Source organism: Lotus japonicus, chromosome 3 (assembly GCF_012489685.1).
Source record: "Lotus japonicus ecotype B-129 chromosome 3, LjGifu_v1.2".
NCBI classification, from domain to species: domain Eukaryota; kingdom Viridiplantae; phylum Streptophyta; class Magnoliopsida; order Fabales; family Fabaceae; genus Lotus; species Lotus japonicus.
The window spans coordinates 94,531,053-94,553,919 of record NC_080043.1 but is presented as its reverse complement, the minus strand read 5'-3'; the positions used below and the strand labels follow the sequence as shown (position 1 = coordinate 94,553,919).

Below are 22,867 nucleotides of genomic sequence, written 5' to 3'. Positions count from 1 at the left end.
TAACATGCAAATAAATCGGGTAAAAAACTCCCCAAAGGTAAAAAAACTAGCATCAATTTCTTGTACATTTTCATTAAATTCTTCATTTAAATAAGTCAATTTCTCTAGTACTCATTTAAAAGTGGATGAGTCTCGTACCCTTTAGGCTTAATTTGCCATGTTTTCTTTTATAGCTAAGTTTTATAATTTGTAATTTAGTCTTAATTCCAAACCCTCCTATTTTGAAAAAATACCGGAGCAACGCCCTGTAAAGAATGACAAGGTAGTTTCTAAAAATAAATAGCATTTATTGAGATTTTATTGCTGATTTTTAAAAATTATGCACGAGAATCATTTATAACTAGATGACCAGATGAAAAGAAGATTATGAATTTGATATTTTTTTCTTGGTTATGATTTTTATAAGATTTCATTTATTAAAAAAATGGCTCAAGGGGCCGCTAAAATAAATTACATCGTAAGAATTTTGGGGGTAAAAAATGCCCCCTCTCAAATATTTATATATTTATTAGTCAATTTTTCCTAACAATGGGTTACCTCCTCAGCGAAAGTGATAAGTAAACATAGGGTTTGAGCCAGGTATACAATCGACATATGAGTTAGTGGCGGTTTTTGACTGCCACAAATTATGGTGGTACAAAACTGACACTAACTCATATGTAAATTGTATTTTCTTTTAGAAAGCAGAATGGTGTATTAATCACAACTTTGAAAACAAAGCTAAAAAGGAGACAAACAAACAATGGTGATCAGTAACATACAAAAGCTAATCATCCACAAAGAAACACGGTCCAAAAAAAGAAGAAACCCATAGGGCTATATGTAAATTGTATTTCGACCTCAAATGGTGTATGTTCACATATAAAGACTCCTTCCTCAAATCAATCAACTGGTGTGGTAACTAACTTCACATATAAGTTAATCGAGTGCAGCTTTATTTCTTCGGCTAGTTATAGGCAAGACACCAAAGGTTGGTTTTGCAGTACCTCCAGTTGAAAAGGCCTGTAAATCTGGTTTCAAACTGCTCCTTGAGGAGGAGCTGCGTTGAATATGTAAAGATGATGTGCTTGATGATCTCCTCACACCACCACCACATTCCCCATCCATGAGCAAAACTGCCCTCATATTAATTGGCCGGGGATTCAAACCACCCGATTCACAATCACTTTTCAATGCAATTCTGCTACCAGATTTCTGTCTCAGGGCTAAGCCACTACCTGTTCTTGATGAAAGCCTACCATTGTTTCTATTATCCTTTTTCGACACCAACTTAGCATCATTCCATGTATTAGAGTCTTCTACTACAACTGGTTCAATATCACATCTTTCGAAAATTTCATCCAAAATTCCACTAGCCAAACTCTTGGATTTGTGGAGATGGCTCAGGTGTCGTTTGGAAGTCGGCGAGTGCCGGTAGAATGAACCGTTTTCTGAAGAGTTAGGAGCTCCTTCTCTGTACTCTGCCTTGTCAAAGATTTCAGATGTGGATTTCTTCATTGTTAGTTTGGTTACATTGTAACTTTGTAAACGGGTCATGGCTGGGGAGGACTTCAATCTCAGGGACTGGAATGGTTCAACCAGTTCACTGCATGCATAGTTATCAGGGTTACAATGTCTGAAAGGCACAATTTCCATGGTCATCAGTGATTTCAATGTTTATATTGAGGCTTGACCCAAATTAAAATGTTAAAGCAAATGATTCTAAGTTTTTCATAGTTTATTTTTAACCTGTAAGCATTGATATGGAAAAATATATCATACAAAGTAGCCAAAATGACTAAAAATATCAAGTGTGTTGACATGAACCATGATCATACTATTAATCAAACCAATATGTTCCTCTATGAAAGCTGACTTGAAAAGAATAAAAACTGGCTTCTTCAGCGTTCAATTACTGTTTTATTAAACAGTTTTGTATTTTTGAAAACCAGAGAAAGAAAAAACTCATTTAACAAGAACAATTTTCAAAAACGCTTTCTAAGAACAATTTTCATTTTTCATTTTTTTGAAACTGAATCTTATAATGTTCTGTTTCGGTTTCCAAAGTTGTACGTGAATTGAATAGAGATATACATACCCTTTGGTGCTAGAATCATCTGGTAAATAAGTTGAAGGAGGATGCCTTGCATGTAGTGGAATGTGTAGCATCTTAAGAGCAAACATCTGATGGTCTGTAACAAGGCCATTAAGCTTTTTGATATCTGCAACCTATAAATTTTCAAAGCAGAAAGTGCTTAGGAAAGTAGAACTCAAATTAAAGAAAACAAAACTCTGAATTCAACACAACCTTTAGGAAGTGGTATGACAAGGAGATAATCAGCAATGAATAAAAAATATAGGAAACTGAACCAAAAGAGTTTTATTGCATCCAAAATATATGAAAAAAGATATTAGAAAGAGGGTGTCTGAGCGTGCAACTTAAGAAGCACAAGCAATTTAATTACCGCGGCTAAACTGCTAAGTTTTTTTTTTAAATACTTTGCAGATTGTGGCGGTCAGAAAATGCTATAATCCGCGTATGTCAATTAATGGTTGAGACTTTTCATATATGTAACGAACATTACTGTTTGATTAATTTGTCTTCCTAATCAAACTCCTAAAGAAAAATATTAGAAGTTACGATATCAAACGAAAAAGTTATTGCCCACCACCCATGATTTCTGTCAAATAACACAATTAACTTTGACACATTAGCATTTCTTGCTTTCTTTTGGCAACTTTCCTTCGTAACAACAGATAGCATTGTTGATTCCTAAATAACAGGAAATGAAGAAACAAAAGAAAAAAGTACCTCAACACCATATTTGATTGCAATGCCAGGAAGAGTGTCCAATTTGGTTATAGGGTGCTGCATATAAGGAAGTGTTGGTGGAGATGGTGATGATGCAGAACATGGTGTCATTGTTATACTATGTTCTCTATTTTTCCTATCATAATCAGAGAAAAACTGGTTTTGATGACACCCATTATGCTCTTCCAATCTAAACATTATTTCCATCCAAAATAATTAACCACGTAAACCAATTTAAGATGTGCAAAATAAAAAACTGTATGTATTTCTTCTATGAGGTTGCAAAAGTTGAAGCTTGAGATGTAGAAGATTCAATAAATGAGACAATGTAGTTGAGGATCTCTCTCCACACCGATTTTACAGGAACATGGTGCTCTCTCTTTCATCCTTTTTCCTCACTTTGAACTGAATCAAATATAGTCAGAAGGACTTTTGACCAATTATCAGACCTTTTTAAGAAAATTGTTGACAAAATTTCAAAGATAGTAATTAATATACAATTTGTTTCTTTAGCACCGAATAGTTCTCGTAACATATCTTTTAATAGGAATCTGAAATAAATAAATAAAATGAGCTAAAAGCAGCTTTTTATATGCATCAATACTCGTAAAGCACATTTAGCATTACTCAAAAAAAGAAAATTGATGTTGTAAATTGCTTTCGCAATTCGAAGCAGGTATGATAAAAATCAAAGGTCTCCAACTGACCAAACTTCTCAATATTTCTACCTGCCAATAAAAACCAATTCACTAGACCAATGAAATTACTGCGTTTGGATAAACAACTTAATTAAGCACTTTCAACAAATATGTGTTTATCACATAGTAAGTGTTTATTTAATAAGCTATTTTTTAGAGTATAATCACTTATTAATAAGCTAATTTGAACAACTTATCAAAATAAGTTCAAAACAGATAAGGGATAGGACATAAGCTGTTAGTTAAGCTCTTCGAAACACTAGTATAAACGCTTATACTAAAAGATAAATTTAAATAAGCTCTTCAAAACGGGAAAATAACAATTTATAGAATGAGGTTACTCTAAATTTTGTATAGTTTAACATAAACAAATGAATTGCTGCACTCCACAGCCACCGGAATACTTAACGAAAATTTTCCGATGGCCCCTTTCAGTTATTGTAGTGTTATGGAGCTACTACATAAACTTATAGAATACTACACACCATTACCACCATGTTCCTAATCAAGTTCATCATCATCTTCAAGAGAAGCTTCCTCTGGATCTTCTCCATCTTGATCTTCATCTTCACTACCTTCAGAATCTTCTCCATCCTCGCTGTCCTGCATCTCATCATCACCCTTTCCTTTGTCACTAGGATTTCCTAATTGAAGAGGGAGCAGTATAAACGTTAGTTAGTAAGGTAGAAAAGAGATAAGAGGGGGGTATGTGCAAAGAACATGTATTTCATTGAGAAAAGATGCAGACAACTGGAGAATTTAAGTAAGAAAATAACTAAGGAACAATTAAGAAAGAAGATGAAAGGAAATAAAAAGAATCAACTTATTGAGCGTTTTAGAAGAAGCATGGAGTTTTACAAGGATATATGCAAGTAGCAACTGAGATCAGAAATGATTTTCCATATTTACTGCCAGAAAGCTCACAAGAATGACAACTTTGATGGCTATATTCCCCATCAGAATCGAGATGTTAAATGAAAAAATACGTATGGACTGGATGCTTATGATTCCAGATATGAAATATATTTAGCACAAAACTGAAAATGATCATGCTTAACATGAAAAATGTTTCGTGGAGGAAGAAAACTTTAACTGTATTGCACATGAAAATAGTTCAAAGTCATTAATGAAGAGTCTAAGTCAAGAATAGCTCAAAAGAACTTCTATTGACATCTATGCCTTCAATGAATTTAGACAACAAAAGATAATCGTATTGTGGCATTCTATGCCATAGATTTCTCAATTAGTATTCGAAGGAAAAGGGTAGGATGATGTACCATATTCGCTGAAGAGGACTTCACCGGAACACAGTCCCTTCTCGATCCTAACTAGTTGAAGAGTCATCCTGGGACCAATCTCTTGAAGTTTGACTGCACTTTTTGTGGAAGCACGGTTAACTCTACCAATATCACTAGACAAAGTCACTGTTGCTGCTTCTTCATCTGCTTCACTTTCTGATCCATACCCAGCCCTTACAAGTCACAAATGAAGAAATTAAGTATATTAAGAAAATACCACGATTAACTATCTTGTCTAACACACGATTTTTAGTTCATTTCTAAACTACGTTATTCTTAATCTGATCTGAACTGCTTCTCACATAGAAACAAGTAAAATACAACAATTGAGGAAATAGTAGGCCATGAGGGAAAAATCTTAGAAAGCCACATGTCAAATTAATACAGACAAGACAACTGCTTTAAAGGCTAATCTCATTATTCTGCTGAGAAATGAAATAGAGAAAGCTGTTTTGTTGCTTATGATCTATGCTATACGATTACATAATTGCAAGGGTGCGTCATTTAGCACCTGGAGGAGGTCCCAATCAAATTCTAAAACCATAAGCAAATCTCCCCTTTTTTTCAGAGTAAAGTAAACTAATATTTGAATCTCCCAATCAAAATATATTAATGCACTCAAAAGAAAAAGAAAGAGTCACACCAAAAAAACAAAAAAGGGGAACTAAGAGCTAGACAGGATTCAGCTCAACACATCAATACTATGAAATATCATAAATTAACATACATAAAGAAGGAAATAATGGGCGGAATGCAAATGTCAGATATCAGAAAGGGATTGCATTAGGTCCCTCTTACAGTAAATCATTATAAAAGGAAACAAGAAAGCTTATTAAATAAGCAGATTTCTTACTTTGTGACAAAATCACTCACGTCATGGAGATTCCTTAGATCAGGCACCTGATGGCTCTGCACAAGTTTTCTTAATCTGCGTGAAACACCTACAGGTTGTAATCTTATGGAATAATGCCGAAAATCAATGAGCTTCGTGTCTTTGTTGTAGTTAAGCAACACTATCCTTTGGCAAGAGGTGAGTTTAACCTGAAACAAAATGTTGTTGCATTAGGAGATGAACAGCTTGGATGTTAAGCAAGTCATTGATATGTGCATGTCTGTCAGTCAAACTCACAGTTTTGACATCAATTGTTGGAAAGATATTCTGAAACATGTTTGTTGTAAGCTTTAGATGTAAATCACTACTCACAAATCCAGAAAGCACAATCTGCCAAGAAAACAATAAGGGATCAATCTTGGATGAATAATAAAAGCATACAAGTTAACTACTAATAGTTACACTGATAGACAATCACATATTTTGGTGCCAAACCTTGAACATTTAAATACCCTCACTAAGAGTTAAATCATACAAGACATTGATATAAGATGAGAATGGACATCACAAAGATTAAACAAATGCCTGTTTGGTGTAACAACAATTAGTAGCAAAGCAACCGACTAAGAGATAGAAGTCATTTACTTGCATTCAATTAACAAATTTTAATCTTGGGAAAAAACTCAGCCACACTGGCATTTGAAGAACAAATGACATGAAAAGTAACTAGTCCTGACATTTCATTTTGTTATCTAAATTTTAAGAAAATGTGATGCCGCAGTTGCATGTTAATACAAAGAAATACTTTACCAAAGCAGAATTTTTAAATAGATCTTTAGGGCATCGAGGATGCAATTGAGATCGAACAACGTCAGCAGCCAATGCGTATTCATGTATCTTAAATGAAAGAGTAGGTCCTTGCGGAGTTGTTGCGACTTTCAAGTAAGGTGAAGTAGCAGTTTTTGACAATATGAGGAAATGTGTGACGCCCATAGGTCCAGCAACATTCAGAAAGTCTCTCAGATTATTCCGTTTCTTTTCCTGCAAATAGGAGACATCATAGAATACAGTCAACACAAACACATAACCACCATGGCATATGTAGATTGAAATCATGCCGTGTATTATCTAGTGTAACAACTACAAATCTCTGCTAAAATCAAATTCATTGTATTTTATTATTAAAAATCCAACTTATTATGTTGCACTGAGAAAAATAGATATTTGAAAAGTTAGAGCTGCCAAGAGTAAGTTCAAGATTTGCAATAGGAGTCAGAAATCAGAACACTAGGCAAAGTTCAACATGGTACTACATCTAAAGCTTAAACTCAATGGTATGACAGTCTTTTTTTATGCCCGCCTAATAATATATCAAAAATTTCTCTCAAATTAAGAAAATCAGGAAACACTATGTTAAGCTGACAATAAATCAATCCAAATTTGGTAGCACGTTACCAATAGCCTCCCTCCTTTGTCTTAACATAATACCTGAAGTTTATCTTTAAACAAAAATACTACGAGACACTCCCAGCATAATTTAGCCTCCTCATGAGTTGCGACTTAAACACATAATTACATAAACTACTAACAACTAAAACAATATTTCATTATCTTCAGAATACAATAAAAAAGATACACCTAGCATAGCACGTCCGAATATGAATAAGGAACATGAAAAATAAATGAAAATTCACCTTGAGGTTAAGAGCAGTATATGGCAGCATCAACTTTCTGAGGTCCATCTGAAGCTGCTTGAGAGGAGCAGGCAACTTCCCTCGTGAAAACACAAAACTCTTAGGGATCTTCTTCCCTGTGATAGGATCCACAGTTGGCTGCTGCTGTGGTTGCTTATGGTTCTTGATGACAACAGGCCTCCTAAACCCCCCACTCTTCTGCTTCCTCTGGTTCATTCACAAGTGCAGTGTCAAAATACAACCAACATAAACGAACCCAAGTTTGGAACTTTTCAGTTGGGTTTGAAACGAAATTGAATAAAAACCAATACCCAGTTCCATATTCAACATAGCAATACAATAAATCGATATTTGTGCAAAGAGAGGATGATAAGACAGAGAACAAGAGAGAGAAGCTGAGCTTACCATGTTTTGAGATAGAGACGCCGCGAAATATGACAGAGATAACAGCCGCCGCCGCCGGTAGGAGTGAGGGTTACGGTCTTGCGGCGTTGCAGAGTTGCAGGGCAAAGAGAAATAGGGAACCAAAATCTATTTCTTTCTAATTTGTATATAGTCCAAGATCTACTTTTATTTTTATCTAATTTGTCCCTATATTTTTTATTATTTTCAAATAAGTCCTCTTTGACTAAAAATATATCAAGATATTAATCATGTGTTTCAATCCCTATAATCTGATATTGTCTTTCAGTTTTCCAAATGTAACAAAAAAAAATTGATTTATTTCGGTTTATATCCAATTTTTAACAATCAAATCATTATTTTTAAAGGAAAATACTTTACATAGCACAAAATAAAGATATTAATCATGTGTTTTGGTGAATGTTGTTAACATTAATTTTAGATTAAAATTGGATTTATAAATTGACTATGCTTAAACGCTAGGTTTTTTTTTTAAATGGACTTTGCTTAAATGCTAGTTGAAAGTACAATGATTTGCATTTGAATACATTTATGAGAGTCGAATGTTTTTTTTTTGACGGTCGAGAGTCGAATGTTATTTGGATAGCTTTAATCAACATTATTTTTTAGCATGTAATTACCAAAGTTTTTTTTTTGAAACTAATTACCAAAGTGACTAGTGGTATGTTTCTTGAAAATTTCAATATAATAACTTTGTACTACTGTTTTATATTAATTAAAATTGTCATTTTAAATTTATGATAAAATTAATCAAAAAAAATATTTTATTGATATATTATAAAAGCGAGTCAGTCTTTCATGGTTTCAAATAATTAGGAATTAAGCAGAAAATTACTCACATTATCAGAGCAAAACAGAAAACTTCTGAGAGAAATAAGCCACATGTGTACTTAGTAAAAATAAAAGAGTCCAATTGAAAGGCAACAAAGTTGATTCATCTCAAGGTGTAAGCATCAAAAGTTACTTCAACTAAAAATAGATATTGAAATTAGAATCAGTTCATCAATTAACACAAAATCGAATATGTGTACAAAGTGAGAAAAATTTGATTCGAATATGTGCACAAGCATGAGTGAGTGAAACCAAGCACACACTATGAGATGACTTATTTTACCCTCTAAAGTGACTCTCCCATTTTAGAGGAATCAAATCCTATCCAATGTTAGATATGTCAGTCTAATAAGTATGAATGCACACAAGTCAAGTCAACCTGACCAAATTGACTATAATATAAGCATAAAATGAATCCGGAAGTAAATATCTTTTTTTGGTGAGTGGGGATAGTTGTTTTCGAAGCACACTATATGAAGTGGTTATCAGGAAAGAATATTTGTAGATGTAATATGAACAACCTAAGTATTCTGCTTGTGCAGTACAATATATGCAGCATCTTGCATATTAATTTAACAGTAACATGGCAATTACAATGTTACATTACATAATATAGCTCTCTTCACAGTGGTGAAGTTTGTTTGTATATCTTCTCAAATTTTTGGGCATAGCACCTTTAATCCCAGAGCTCTCTTCACAATAATGAATACTAAGCATGGATATGTAATCTGCTACAAAATTGCAATCTGAGCTGACAAACCTACAAAATTCCATACTTAAATCAGAAAATTAAACCATTCAGATCACCTTAAAACAATGTTCCACCTTAGGTCAGTTAGGGTTCTACTTCCAGAATTATAATCCCTTTTCTCTGTGAATACATTGTATTCTCTATCTAGAATCTCCATTGATTGTGGTAGATTTTCTCTCTCAAAGTAGTGTTCTTTCTTTGTTCTTGTGAGTGACAGTTCAAACAGTTAATATCCATTTTTTCTTCCCTTTTCTTAGGATTTAATTTATATGCACTGACAATGTAAATTTTACACAAGCATCCAATGATCCAATCATATCTTGATATTTTTTTGTATTTTCTTATTTTGATTGATTTGTGAATCTTGATTGGATGTTCTTGTAAAACTATACAGACAGACAGATGATGCGGCCAAAAGATATTACAAGTGGCTTATGTCAACTAGAACCAGGTGGAGATAACTAATTACCATGTTGAGTTACAGCTCTATCCAAGGTAGCGAAGCAAGACTCCATCATTCCCCAATACAAATCCCTTCTTGTCATCAATGAACCTGCAGCAAGTAGAGTGTTTAGAAGAAGAACCATACAAGATCTATAAACTTCATAACTCTTGTATAGCTGTTTTATCTCCTGGGTTTTGTTTTCATCTTGTTCTAACAACATAAAAGAAAATGAGTATCACAAAGATAGATGGAACAATATAAGTGTAGAATTCCAGTAGCATGAGGAGCTTGAGCCTGGTCTAGTTCAGGAGACAGCTAAATTTGTGGTTTTAAAATGCACACCAGTAAATGAATGTAATTATATAAAAGTGGGGCCTAGTAATAGTTAGACTGACTTCACAGAGTATAAATTTGCAGCAATGTTGTCAGCAGCTTTGTCACGAACCCATGACTTGCCACCATTATTAGTTCTCAACAGAACACCACTTCCTCCTGCTGCCCAAGCCTCGTCCTGTATGCATAATTTAGCATATTATATACGAACTGAAGAGTAAAGAAGCAATAATCATCATGTGAATGTTGTATTTCCTTTAGAATATTAAGTGACAGGACTGTTACAAGCAAGACTTTGTTAATTAATAAAGCAACTCTCTGAATGCATGAAAACTATACCGTTGAACGATACCCCACATCAAGAATGCCAAAGCCCCGGCTTTGAACAGGCACCTCCTCAAATTCTTCAGTTATCTGAAATGGTAAAAACAATATTCTCAGAGTAAGCAACGAAATTCAAAAAGAAAAAAAAAACGAGGCAGAAATCTATGGCAAGCAAAAAGCATAAAAAGTCGGTTATGATTGACCAAAAAGAAATTAGCCGATCAGTATTAAGATTTTTAGATGAAGTATAATAACGATGGAAGCGAAATGGTTTGACTTCGAGCATTTTATGCAATTTCTTAGAAAAGGTTTTCCCTCTTGGTCCTTTTCCACTTTCCCCTAATTCTATAGGAAGTAAAACACTTAGGGGTGGTTGAATTGGGAATGCAGAATGTAGTGGATACAAGCATAGCAATGTGATGAATCTAGTGGATACAGGAGGCATATCAATGTGAAAAATTTAGTGGATAAAGGCATACCAATATAAACATGTGACAAACAAGGAAAGATAATGCAAGAAAGAAAGATGCTTGAACAAACACAGAAGTTGCCTTGTTAACAAACAATATAAGGGAGGGTAAGCACAGGAATCTGTTAATGAAGAACAAACAGACGGAAGTTTCCCAGTGAAGAAAGGTGACAAAATTAATAGCAAATCTCAGACTTGAGAAATGAGTTATAAGATTATCCAGATTGACTTGGAACTTGGAAGGAGAGAAAAGGAAGACTACTAGTCTCATATTGATTCACTATGAAGGATATTCCCAGAATTCAATACCCCTGTGCCTTTGCTTAGATAAAGACCACCTCCGCGAACAAGAAGCCACAGACCACCATCAGCTCTCCATCCCATGTTCTGAATTCTTCTGGCAACTGCTCTGTTATGTGGCTGCCAGTATGCCTGAGAAGTAAATAAAACAATCATAATTAAGCACTATTGGTGCAGGTAAACCATCAAACAAAATGATATCAGATGACTAAATGAAAAACTGTAATCTATACAGGCCACTATGGAGATATACATTCCAATGAAAAACTAAAATGTTACAATGACTTTTTGAATCATGATGCATCGAGGAAGTACAAATACCAATGGTGGTGCAAAAGGCAAAACAGAGAATCTCTTCTGAATTTGTCGGTTGGTAGAATCATTTACTATAAGGTCTATCCTATCTACTGCATCAGCTGAATGAAAATAATTAAAGAAGAAAGAAACACTTTTACAGTGGAGAGTACAAGAATTCTTGGCCATGCATCATACTATAGTATAAGTACGTTAATTTATTTTAGTTGATCGCATCCGGAAGATCCGGTGTTAATGTTCCTAGGATAATTTTCGATGTGGCAAACCATGATATTACAACTTACAAGGATGATGTGAATATTTTCCTGCACATTTAAAAAGTCCACAACTACAATTTTAGCAACAATTCTTCACTAGTTTGGTAGCTGCATATAATCTGTTCTGCCTGACCAGTTTACACGTGCTGTGATAGGACTCAGCAACTCAGAACAATGGAACTCTATATTATTAACAGAAAAAAGAGGGCTCAAGATCTCTACAATGAAGTGTCTGCTGAACCAGAGTCAGAGACTCCTACCAGAGAGATATTCTCTCCTGATGGAATTCACAAACAAACCAATGAATGACCCCACCATCTAGCCTCCCTTCCCAAAAGATCAGAATTCCCTGGAATCTAGGGACACGTCACTAATTTGCTAGCATTCTCCCCTCCTGACCCCACTCTCCTCCTAGTATAGACTTTCCATGTGCTGGGCCTTCTAACAGATGCTTTTATAATGGGTAATTATAGGTATTAGGCCCAAGTGTTCTATCAAGCTGTTTCAGATTTCCACATTAATGATTTCATTTTAGTTGAAAGCTTAAGCATAATTTAAATGCCAGAGCAGGCTTGCACCAAAAGTGTAAGTAATAAAAGCCTCACCTGACCAGGCTCCCAGGTTAAGTAGAAGTTACCACGACTTGATACAGCGACATAATTTCCATCTGGAGAGCGATTGACAGTATTGAAAGTTCCAGTGTAATAGCTTGCACCGCTAATGCCACTAGAAACTGTTCTGAAGAGGCAACATACATAAATAAATGTCTAATCTAAATGGATAAAGTGGTCGGCTGTTAACTGATTGGTCGTAGGGCTAGATAATGCGACAGATGACACAATAAATGAGTTTTTGGAGCATATGAATAAGAAGTTGAATTAGGTAACTAACAGGAACATCGCAAAACCATCGTACAAATTAAGCTCTTCAAGAAAACTTTAACATTTCAAATTTGTCAAATGTTTCACATGATAATTTCAAAGAGGGCGCACAATCCTTAAAAAGCATTACACTATTAATACATAGGATACATAGTTACACAATGCATTCTTGGCTGGTTTAACGAAATGAAGTTTAGCTTGCTGACTATCAGAAACTCACCTGTTGAGAGTAGCTGACACCGTTTCCTGAACAGCAGCCTTCCAGTTGTAGCCTCTATTTGATGTAACATAGATTGCACCTTCGTCAGTCACCATCTCTGCACTCTTATCCCCAGTTGCCTTTATGTACACCTGCAGTTTTAATATCAAAAGAACGTGACAATTACTCCAGTATGTTTGCATTATATCAGCAACATAAATGGATTTTCAACTCAATCAATAAGTGCGAGTGATGCAAAGAGATCATCAAAGAAATACTTATTCGATACACAAGACTTGAATGAATGAGAAATAGAAACAAGAAGCATTGCACAAAATCCATACCATATCACCAGGAAGTTGAGCACTGAGTGGTATCCTTCCCCAACTTTCTCCAGCATCAGAAGTGTAGAGCAGAATATTAGGTTTCCCCACTATCCACCCTTCCTTCCCTCTGAAGCTGATGGAATTAAACCTGTAGTTGAAATCTTCATCCTCTGCAGAGGGTATAGATCGTGGACCCCAAGTGTTTCCTCCATCTTTAGTCTCCAAAAGGGTTTGCCTCGTACCCAGAAGAAAACCTACCAAACCCACCATTGAAATGCAATTCAAAGCTGAAAAAACAAGATTTGAAGTGAAATGGCAAGTACCCTTACCATGGTTGGGATCCTCAGGGACGAAAGCAATGTCGAGAAGCACGACGCCAGGGTCGATAGGGAGGTAAACTCTCTCCCACTCAGCGAGCGCCTCGTCGGACCTCGCCGGCAGAGAAGGGAGTAGCAGAGATAATGCTGCGGTGTCGGCGAGGAGCTGTCTCCTGGTTCTGGAAATGTCGAAAGAAGCTTTGACGACGAAGCTGGTGCGGTTGCGAGAATGGGAAGTTCTAGAAGAAGAAGGGAGAGATGGCCTCCATAACGTGGTTGGGTCAGTGAAGGTGAATTGCAGAGTCGCCATTGGAGAGTGGAAGATGGAACCAGATGCTTCTTCTTCTTTCTATCTGCCTTATCTCAACGACTTCGCGGGTGATTTTACATCATCAGATTGAGTGGATCACAGTCTTTCAACAATATTTTTTTTATAAACATCCGGTACCCGATCACTTTTTAGATACCGCCGAATTAAAGATTTGAGCACAGTTAAGACTCATCATCCATGAGTCTGGGTGTATTGTATGGGGATTCAACGGGTTGCCAACTGAACTACTGTCTTGTAGTCTTGTTGTAATTTTCAATAATAACTTCAAAAAAAAAAATCAATAATATTTTTTATGTCAACAACTAATTCATTTTCAATAATATTTTTTATCATAACCTTTCATTTTTAATGATAAATAATGTCAAATATACAAAAAAGATATTAATTAACACTCAGATTCATCATGAAACTTATGTTTAGTAACATATGTATCATTTAATTTTGTAGCATATATGCATAACAAAATTAAAAGATAAAAGAAGCCATGTCAGAAATTTGTAGTCAGGACTTGATGTACAAGAACAGATAAATTATCGATCTATAGAAAATAAAACCACTTTCATTACAATTTTCTTGAAATGAACAGAGAGAAAACTGCATATACAATTAAATGAATGAACTGATAAGAAAATTTAACACTTCTTACAAGAATCTACGAAATTTAATACAGAACACATTATTTTGCATCTGAATTAATGATGTTGAAGACCTTAATTAGTTAATTGCACTGCAAATCTTTCTTATGATTCCTGCTGAGCCGGTCAACGGTTGAATGTCTCCCATCTTGATCATAGCAGCTGCAAAATCAGACTTGAACGTTGTGGGATTTTTGCTATACTCAGATACAATAGTATCCGTAGATCCTCCACTAAATAGAACTTGGTCTGACCGGAGAAGACCCTTCTTCTGAATCAAATTCTTGAAGTAGTTGTTGTCAAATGAATTTGGTGTCACCAAGTCTAGTGCTGCGAGCTTCTTATCATTCTCAACACTAATTGTCGATGGACAACCGCGTCGGCGAGTACTACCAAATCCAGCATCAATGTCACTCGCATTGTTGTATATTCTTCCACGAAATGTAGAGCATTGAGCTTGTCCAATTGTGTGTGCGCCTGCATCATGCGTACATCAATTAATTAGTTTAAATATTAACTTAATATTTACAAATTGAAACGATAAGAGCTGGATTTCAATGGATCGTGTCAATATATATGCCTATTCCTCTTATAATAATCAGCGGGTATTTTAATATTTAACTCGTACAAAAATTCTAGAATTGAAAATAGTTATATATTAATTAATGATTAAATGAATTACCAGATAAAGTGACCATGTCTCTAGCAGTGAGTCCTTTGTTGTCAAAACGAGATATAAGAGTTTGAAGATCGTCTGTAAATGATGGAAGTTCAGTGTTGGCTAAACTTCTACTTGCGGTGGTAGAGTCTCTCCGTCCAAGCTTCACTGTCCATGAAGGACCACCCACCTGATCAATATATAATTAATAAAATAAATTAATAAACCATCAAATATTACTACATGGTGTAGTTAATTAATTAATTAATTTTGCATATTATTGAGTTGTTTGTCAAACGATTATAAAAAAAATTAATTATTAATATAATGTAGATTTTAAATAAGAATGAAACTGGTTGTTATCCTGACAAATTATAAAAGGATGCGTGTATAAAAAGTGAATGAATTACCGCGAATGAAGCATCGCGTGCTGCAACTGCTACGATGTCTGCACAAGACACAACTTGGGGGCATAGTTTTTCAACCTCAGCTTTTGCTTGATCAATGATTCCATATCCTCTTACTGAATTATCATTCGGAAGTGCAGTTTTTTCGCTCTGGATAGTGGAGGTTTCATCAAGCAAAATTGATGCATCACAACCCTACAAATTAACCATAATATATACATGAATTTGTCAATATATGGTGTAAGATTATCCACTTCTGATTAATCAAATTACATGCAATTACTTTCATACCTGAACAAAGCAGTCATGAAAATGAAGGCGAATGAGAGACGCAGCCATACGGCGTTCTTTGGAGACAGCAGTGCGAATCACCGTTCGGATGGTGCTGAGCGCATTTGGGCATGCACTGTCATAAAATGTGGAAGATAACTGTGCATTAATACTTGTTGTGCCTGCTAGCAGCACCAATGTGAGTGTGACAAAGCTGCTTATGATTCTTGAAATTCTATAACCCATGATTCTTGGTTGGAAGGTTATAAGTTACTAGTATTAAGAAATGAATTGAGAATGCTTAACTTCACAGACGAGAGAATATAATTAAAGAAATTGGAGAATTGTTGAATGTGTAGATGATATGGAGAAGTGGTCTGAGTAGTGATGAATTTATAGTAGATTTGGTAATTGATTAATGTGGTTGAGAATTTTTTTTTTTTTTTGAGAATTTGTCATAGTCACTAATATCCGCTGAAACGCGGTGCAAATGTGTTAATTAAGAAAGCTGGCGGCGTGTACAGGAAATTTAAATAATACTCCTACTAGTTCAGAGTGAGAGAGACTAATTCAGCTCCTTTGATTAATTGATTGGGCAACAAGTGTTAATTAAGGAGATTTTTCAACATTTTATCCTTTTCAATATACTTTAATTAATAAGGGAATTATCTACAAGTATCAGAATCAGATCATAACCAAGAAAACTTCAGCTAAAAAATTAAAGGAGATTATGTGCAAATTAATATGGACATAAGGTATTGAGATGAATCGATCTAGCATCATATGAGATTGTAAGTTTGCTTTTAAATAAAATCTTAAAAGCCAACACACATTCGCGTAGTTCAGGGCCGACCCAAGACTAAATGAGGCATAAAACCAACTTTAAAGTGAGACCATTTTTTTAGACCTTTTTGATTTAGTATTAATGCTAGCTTAGTTTCTTGGGGCCATTTTTACTTAGTCAAAAAATATTTTTTGATGTCTTTTTTCCTTAGTATATTTTGTTTTAGAGGCCTAAAGTCCTTGCTTGGGTGACTTTACTCTTGGGCCGGCCCTGGCTTTGTTTGTAAAGACGGATAATTCCTCTTGAGAATTTATGTGTTTAATTTTCGCTAACGATATCGTAAAGATTATATTGACATATAATTTTTAGAGTACTTCTGTAAGCCACAATATTTTTTTCAAAGACATGTACTAACTCGTGATAGTGATTAATTAGTGTAGTGCCGAACACAATTCTTTTTAACACACTACAACTTTTTTTACTTTTAGTAACATTATTATTGGTATATGCAACTATGCAAGATAAAAAATGTTGTTTAAAGTGGGTACGTACATTAATTACTGGAACAGATAAAAAGAGTTTGTTGCATTAAGAGTTTGTTTTAAGCAACAAAAAATTTCACAATGATAAACAAATGTTTCATATTTTATGATATGAATCAGTGATATTTGTTGCATATTGATATCTCACATATTTTTCGTGTCTATGACTATATTTTTAGACGGTTGAAAAAAAATGTTTAGTCAACCACAATAAAATCTTAAAATACATGCATGCGCTTGACTTGTATTTAAATTTGTATTTGCGTATTGAAAAAATAGATAATGAGTGCAAGTTTGCTGTAAAAACAAATTAGATAATGAGTGCAAGTGGGTACATTATGCATGCAGAAGTTGAAATAATGTACGTATGAATATTTTTGAGCTAGTGGATCGATGTTGATTATAGATAAATAGGAAAGGTGGGTTGGAATTGGATCATGCAGTGCATATTGTTGCCACGAGTGATGGCGCCGAAGGACTTGACCATGTATAGCTGGCCAGTATAATAATACGTACCCACTGTACATACGGTTTGTAGAATTGTATTAGTAGTACTTCTTTGCATTTATTGGTTTACAAAAGTTTTCTTTCGTACGCCCTTTATTTACACAATTATTGTGATTTGTGTGGAATATGATTAGACTAATGCACACTTTAAAAGAATTTCAATATTGTGTAGGTCTTATGTGGAGATGATTTATCTTTTTAATTTAAAATAAATGTTGTATACGTACATTCTTGAATATTACGATCGACTACGTATACTATCACTCTACCGCTAGTGATGATAGTAATGAACAATTGAACATTATTGCCTCAAAAATAGCTTTTTTTTTTACATACACAAAAATAGCTACCAAACACTAGAATTTGAAATGTATTTCTTAAAATTATATTCTTGAAATTAAAACTTCAAATGTAATTTTTAAAATTAATTTTAGATTTTAGTTCCCAAAATGTGTAATTTCAAGATTACATTTAGGAATTTGTTCCCTAAAGATTAATAGTTTTATGCCGTTATTGATTGAATATTTGAACGTGTGGGCCTTCAAAAATCATTTTTTTATTTTTTTTATTGACTAATGTTAGTTGTTAGCAATGTTAAAAATTCGTAATCCTTAGGATTCGAATTATAGACCCTTCATCTCATACCTAACTCTTATGTCCCTTAACTCTTACCACTTGAATTAACTTTTGAGACTTTTTTTAACTTTTTGATATATGTTGGGGGAAAAGGTTGGAGTAGGTTAACACACCTTAATTTGTCAACTAGATAAAAGTTTTAATTTGGATGAGTCCTAACACGGGTATAATACTAGCTAGTCTAATAGAAAGCGTGTATAGTTTATAGATTTTGGTGCTTGCTACGATACCACAACACTTAGTGTGGGTATGATACACGAAAAGGTTGTGGATCAATCACATTCTCCGTATTTAAAAAGAAAAAAATGAAAATATAAATTATTTTTGTTGTGGACCAATCACATCCTTTATATATGATACATTGAGGGTATCATAGAAACCGATAGATTTGTGGTTTGAATAATCCAACTATTCAAAAGGTCAACTCCACAACTACAGACACAGAAACAACCAATTCACATTTCATGTACAATATGTCAAAATCATTTTGCATGTCTTAATTATAACCGGTAAAGGTTATACTTTATTATATTGTAGAGCTTTCAGATCCCGTCATTTCATCTCTAGGATGCTAGCTAGCACTTCACGTTAAACCTGCCCCTGAGAAAATAAGTAGTAATTAAGTAGCAGCAACAAATTTAAATAAAACTTTGTCATGAACGTACGTATGGCTATTGAATTTCAACTCTACTAAATCTTATATATATATATATATATATATATATATATATATATATATTATCAATAATTATCCAACTTTGACTCCTCAAAATACATGCATTTCCACTAATTGGCGGTGGGTTTCAAACAGTATTAGTTATTATCAAAATACATGCATATCCTGATTATTAATATATCCTAACTAATGTCAACGGTTAGGATAGAGGAAAAGTATGATATTTCCTTAAAGAATAGTACCTTATGAACTGGCAAATAATATTAAGGCCCACAGACCACAATCAACCAAATTAGAATTGGTCACAACTCACAAGATTTCATACTTCCAACCGCCGCCAACTTCAGAGCCTTTGCACCGCGTTGCTGCAGCGAACATCATAGTTCCCAAATTCATGTCCTATAAATTCATCACCACTCACACCTCCTTCTCCATCATCTTCAAATTCATCAATTATTTCTTTAATTCTCACGTCTGTGAACTTAAACATCCATTCTCAACTCATTTCTGAATACTAATAAATTAACCTTCCAACCAGCAACTTGACATATATATTATATATAAGATCATGATAGGTTATAAAATTTCAAGCACCATGATGAGTCGCTTTGTTGTTACACTCACATTGGTGCTGCTAGGCACAACATGTAATGCACAATTATCTTCAACATTTTATGACAGTGCATGCCCCAATGCCCTCAGCACCATCAGAACTGTGATTCGCACTGCAGTCTCTAAAGAGCGTCGCATGGCCGCATCTCTCATTCGCCTCCATTTTCATGATTGTTTTGTTCAGGTACATACATTATTTATATAGTCATCATTGCACTAATTAATTGCATGTAATTTTATTCATCATTAGGGATAATCTTAAACCATATTGAGAAATTCATGTGATTAATATACAGGGTTGTGATGCATCAATTTTGCTTGATGAAACCTCCACTATAGAAAGCGAGAAAACAGCACGCCCAAATGATAACTCAGTAAGAGGATATGAAGTCATTGATAAAGCAAAAACGGAGGTTGAGAAAGTGTGCCCCAAAGTTGTGTCTTGTGCAGACATAGTCGCAGTTGCAGCACGTGATGCTTCATTCGCGGTAATTATATTCATTCACTTTTTATGCACACATCCTCTTATGGTTTTTGGAATAAGCATAAGTTTCATTCTTATATAAAATCTATACTCCATCCTAGCCATAATTAATTATTTTTTAAAAATCTTAACCATAAGCAAAATTAATTAATTTTAATTATATATTAATTGATCAGGTCGGTGGTCCATCATGGACCGTGAAGCTTGGACGCAGAGACTCTACTACTGCAAGCAGAAGTTTAGCTAACAGTGACCTTCCTAGGTTCACAGACGATCTTCAAACTCTGATATCTCGTTTTGAAAATAAAGGACTCACTGCAAGAGACATGGTTACTCTATCCGGTAATTAATTTAGTCATTAATAGTCAATTTTCTGTGTGCAAACCTTTAATAACTTTCATAATGTATGTCAATTATGATTGAAGCAAATCAAAATTTAAATTAATTAACTTGATGCGTACATCCAGGTGCTCACACAATTGGACAAGCTCAATGCTCAACATTTCGTGATAGGGTATACAACAATGCTAGTGACATTGATGCTGGATTTGGTAGCACTCGTCGTCGGGGTTGTCCATCCACGATTAGCGCTGGGAATGATAAGAAGTTGGCTGCATTAGACTTGGTGACACCAAATTCATTTGACTACAACTATTTCAAGAATTTGATTCAGAAAAAGGGTCTTCTCCATTCAGATCAAGTTCTTTTTAGTGGAGGATCTACAGATTCTATCGTCACTGAATATAGTAAAAATCCTACAACGTTTAAGTCTGAATTTGCAGCTGCCATGATCAAGATGGGAGATATTCAAACGCTAACCGGCTCAGCTGGGATCATTAGAAAAATTTGCGGCTCTGTCAACTAAGTTCTTCAATGATGCAAATATGCACATATATATGTCTTGTTTTAAATTTCGCAAATTCTTTTACATTCCTGTCTATGATGTGTTCAGTATTATTATCAATTCATTCAACTGTATGTAGTCATCTTTCTATTTCATTCATAAAAAATTGCAATAAAATGTTTAGTTTTATAATTTACTCTAGACTTATATGTTCTTACACATGAAGTATTGACTTCAATCTGTATACATTTAATACGGGTTTGAAATAAACAATGCAGACTAGAAAAAAAATGGATGTTTCTGCCACATGTTTTGCAATTATTGATTAGTGAAGCTAGAAACACAATCGGGTAGAGGTTTAGTTACCTTTACTAAATACTCATGATCCCTGACCTATCAAGAAAAGTAGATAAAAGAAACCTGTTGTTGTAAGTAGAGCTGGAATGAGCTTCTTCAATTCTAATCCTTGCTTCTCCAGAAGTTCTTCAAACTGTGAACTCAAATTAAAACACTCTTGTTACAGAAGGGGAAATTAGACATTAGACTCGAGGCACGCAAGGTGTTTGAAATTTAAAACAATAGACAATTCCTTGTCACTCAAGAAAAAAGTATTTACAATCAAAGCTCAATTCCTGCTTGTGTCCAATGACTCCAACCAACCAGCTGCTTTAGCATAATCAGCTCCCAAGCATACATGCGCATGAGCCTTCCTAAAACTTTTTTTGCCTTACCATCCAAGCAACAACAACCATTGTCCGCAGCCACTTGCATTGCAAGACCATGCATTAAATCGTGCATCCTGAAACTAAAAATGTCACCACAGCCATCCATCTTTTTGCATCATGAAAAAATGATTTCATTAAGAAAATCTTTACAAATTGGTTGCCAACATCTTCCATTAGTTTCTTTGCATCTAAACATTTAAGATAACCTTGCGCCATCCACAGTTGAATCAACTCATGCTTCCCAATTTCTATATCCTTAGAATATAAAGTCAATAAGCAAAATTCTCATTTTAGGTGGGAATTTTTTGTAACTCAATTTCAAAAGAGGCATGATGCTATCTTCATCTTCAAATGATTTCCAGAAACCGCCTTGCAAATTGTCAGCACCCATTTTTGTATTGCTCATTTCTGTGTTAATCTTCATTTTAAGTTTATTATGGAATCTTAATTAATTTTTTAATTAAAAAGTGTGAAAAATAAATTTGAAAAATAATAAAGTATTTAAAAATTCGAAAATAATAAAATTTAATAACAATTAAAAATAAATTTTGAAATAAATATAAAATTCTAGAAGTAATTAGAGAATAATTTCAAAGAATATTCTAGAGATTAATGATCAATTGAAAATCAGGAAAATTGTCAACTAAATCCAGAACGATCTTATTTAAAATTAGGAAATAAGCAAATTGAGGAAACAAAACTCAAAATCTTTATCAGATTTCTTGACAAAAAAATCAAATGTTCTTAGCAACTAACCCTAGAAAGGAAATAGAGGAGTATTTGTGGTGAAAAGGGAGCCTCCATCACCTCCTGACCTAGCCACCCTCACTTTCTTCCCTAACTTCATCATCTACGTACATTCATTAATCGTCTCCTTCATAAACCACCTGACAACAAACTACTAGTACTCACTCTTTGCCAACGTCCCCATCATCTACCACAAATTCTATCATCTTGTTGCTCTTATAACATGAAGACATCAACCGTGTGGTGCTAGCATGAGAAAACAATTTGGAAAATGCCACATATAAGGATCACGACTTTTGATTTATGCATGGAGGACCCAGTTTAAAATAATTTCAAATGATCTCACATCTCTTATATCTATACACTTCAAGGTTAGTATTTTTAACTCTACCTCATTTTAGTCTTCTATCTTTAATTTGGTCTCTATATTTCATATGGTTTGGTATGATTTTATTTCAAACGTTGCGCTTGCCTGTAACCCACAAACAATAACAATTGGGTTTGACAGTCAAAAGAAAGGGGGTG

The 22,867-nt window shown here is 34.3% G+C and overlaps 5 protein-coding genes across 6 annotated transcripts; 1 reads left to right on the top strand and 4 right to left on the bottom strand.

Annotated features, from left to right (window-relative positions):
* Positions 1 to 557: 557 nt before the first annotated feature.
* Positions 558 to 3,181, bottom strand: LOC130743065 (uncharacterized). 2 transcript variants are annotated; one of them, XM_057595168.1, is made up of 3 exons: positions 2,792 to 3,181; positions 2,078 to 2,208; positions 558 to 1,615 (listed from the first exon to the last, which is right to left on the bottom strand). In XM_057595168.1, exons 1-3 carry the CDS (start codon positions 2,996 to 2,998, stop codon positions 919 to 921), a joined length of 1,035 nt encoding a protein of 344 aa, XP_057451151.1. In that variant the 5' UTR covers positions 2,999 to 3,181; the 3' UTR covers positions 558 to 918. The 2 variants fall into 2 exon arrangements, with proteins under 2 accessions (XP_057451151.1, XP_057451152.1); XM_057595169.1 differs by having other exon boundaries at positions 562 to 1,585; positions 2,792 to 3,180.
* A 605-nt stretch (positions 3,182 to 3,786) lies between these two features.
* Positions 3,787 to 7,870, bottom strand: LOC130747680 (peter Pan-like protein). Its single transcript, XM_057600687.1, has 7 exons — positions 7,719 to 7,870; positions 7,314 to 7,520; positions 6,430 to 6,660; positions 5,917 to 6,009; positions 5,641 to 5,828; positions 4,767 to 4,960; positions 3,787 to 4,133 (listed from the first exon to the last, which is right to left on the bottom strand). The coding sequence occupies exons 1-7, from the start codon at positions 7,719 to 7,721 to the stop codon at positions 3,991 to 3,993; spliced, it is 1,059 nt and encodes a 352-aa protein (XP_057456670.1). The 5' UTR covers positions 7,722 to 7,870; the 3' UTR covers positions 3,787 to 3,990.
* A 1,176-nt stretch (positions 7,871 to 9,046) lies between these two features.
* Positions 9,047 to 13,944, bottom strand: LOC130747679 (photosystem II stability/assembly factor HCF136, chloroplastic). The gene is made up of 9 exons (XM_057600686.1): positions 13,497 to 13,944; positions 13,186 to 13,421; positions 12,863 to 12,993; positions 12,367 to 12,499; positions 11,199 to 11,321; positions 10,436 to 10,510; positions 10,159 to 10,274; positions 9,788 to 9,871; positions 9,047 to 9,327 (listed from the first exon to the last, which is right to left on the bottom strand). Exons 1-8 carry the CDS (start codon positions 13,792 to 13,794, stop codon positions 9,805 to 9,807), a joined length of 1,179 nt encoding a protein of 392 aa, XP_057456669.1. The 5' UTR covers positions 13,795 to 13,944; the 3' UTR covers positions 9,047 to 9,327; positions 9,788 to 9,804.
* Positions 13,945 to 14,354: 410 nt separating this feature from the next.
* Positions 14,355 to 16,161, bottom strand: LOC130747678 (lignin-forming anionic peroxidase-like). The gene is made up of 4 exons (XM_057600685.1): positions 15,807 to 16,161; positions 15,519 to 15,710; positions 15,133 to 15,298; positions 14,355 to 14,927 (listed from the first exon to the last, which is right to left on the bottom strand). The coding sequence occupies exons 1-4, from the start codon at positions 16,029 to 16,031 to the stop codon at positions 14,530 to 14,532; spliced, it is 981 nt and encodes a 326-aa protein (XP_057456668.1). The 5' UTR covers positions 16,032 to 16,161; the 3' UTR covers positions 14,355 to 14,529.
* A 3,090-nt stretch (positions 16,162 to 19,251) lies between these two features.
* LOC130743064 (lignin-forming anionic peroxidase-like) lies at positions 19,252 to 21,085 on the top strand. Its single transcript, XM_057595167.1, has 4 exons — positions 19,252 to 19,726; positions 19,839 to 20,030; positions 20,203 to 20,368; positions 20,494 to 21,085. The coding sequence occupies exons 1-4, from the start codon at positions 19,499 to 19,501 to the stop codon at positions 20,889 to 20,891; spliced, it is 984 nt and encodes a 327-aa protein (XP_057451150.1). The 5' UTR covers positions 19,252 to 19,498; the 3' UTR covers positions 20,892 to 21,085.
* Positions 21,086 to 22,867: the final 1,782 nt, after the last annotated feature.

What these genes read in the sequence shown, in the direction of transcription:
- LOC130747679 (XM_057600686.1), bottom strand. Translation starts at nt 13,794, where the DNA reads ATGGCGACTCTGCAATTCACCTTCACTGACCCAACCACGTTATGGAGG. An exon ending in CCCTGAGGATCCCAACCATG is followed by an intron (nt 13,422 to 13,496) that starts GTAAGGGTACTT and finishes TGGGTTTGGTAG; the next exon opens with GTTTTCTTCTGGGTACGAGG. An exon ending in ATGTGGGGTATCGTTCAACG is followed by an intron (nt 10,275 to 10,435) that starts GTATAGTTTTCA and finishes TTATGCATACAG; the next exon opens with GACGAGGCTTGGGCAGCAGG.
- LOC130747678 (XM_057600685.1), bottom strand. Translation starts at nt 16,031, where the DNA reads ATGGGTTATAGAATTTCAAGAATCATAAGCAGCTTTGTCACACTCACA. An exon ending in TTCATGACTGCTTTGTTCAG is followed by an intron (nt 15,711 to 15,806) that starts GTATGAAAGTAA and finishes GTTAATTTGTAG; the next exon opens with GGTTGTGATGCATCAATTTT. An exon ending in AGACATGGTCACTTTATCTG is followed by an intron (nt 14,928 to 15,132) that starts GTAATTCATTTA and finishes CGCATGATGCAG; the next exon opens with GCGCACACACAATTGGACAA.
- LOC130743065 (XM_057595168.1), bottom strand. Translation starts at nt 2,998, where the DNA reads ATGGAAATAATGTTTAGATTGGAAGAGCATAATGGGTGTCATCAAAAC. An exon ending in CAATCAAATATGGTGTTGAG is followed by an intron (nt 2,209 to 2,791) that starts GTACTTTTTTCT and finishes GAAAATTTATAG; the next exon opens with GTTGCAGATATCAAAAAGCT. An exon ending in GATGATTCTAGCACCAAAGG is followed by an intron (nt 1,616 to 2,077) that starts GTATGTATATCT and finishes TGTGCCTTTCAG; the next exon opens with ACATTGTAACCCTGATAACT.
- LOC130747680 (XM_057600687.1), bottom strand. An exon ending in ATACTGCTCTTAACCTCAAG is followed by an intron (nt 6,661 to 7,313) that starts GTGAATTTTCAT and finishes TCCTATTTGCAG; the next exon opens with GAAAAGAAACGGAATAATCT. An exon ending in TATTTAAAAATTCTGCTTTG is followed by an intron (nt 6,010 to 6,429) that starts GTAAAGTATTTC and finishes TTTTCTTGGCAG; the next exon opens with ATTGTGCTTTCTGGATTTGT.
- LOC130743064 (XM_057595167.1), top strand. Translation starts at nt 19,499, where the DNA reads ATGATAGGTTATAAAATTTCAAGCACCATGATGAGTCGCTTTGTTGTT. An exon ending in TTCATGATTGTTTTGTTCAG is followed by an intron (nt 19,727 to 19,838) that starts GTACATACATTA and finishes ATTAATATACAG; the next exon opens with GGTTGTGATGCATCAATTTT. An exon ending in AGACATGGTTACTCTATCCG is followed by an intron (nt 20,369 to 20,493) that starts GTAATTAATTTA and finishes GCGTACATCCAG; the next exon opens with GTGCTCACACAATTGGACAA.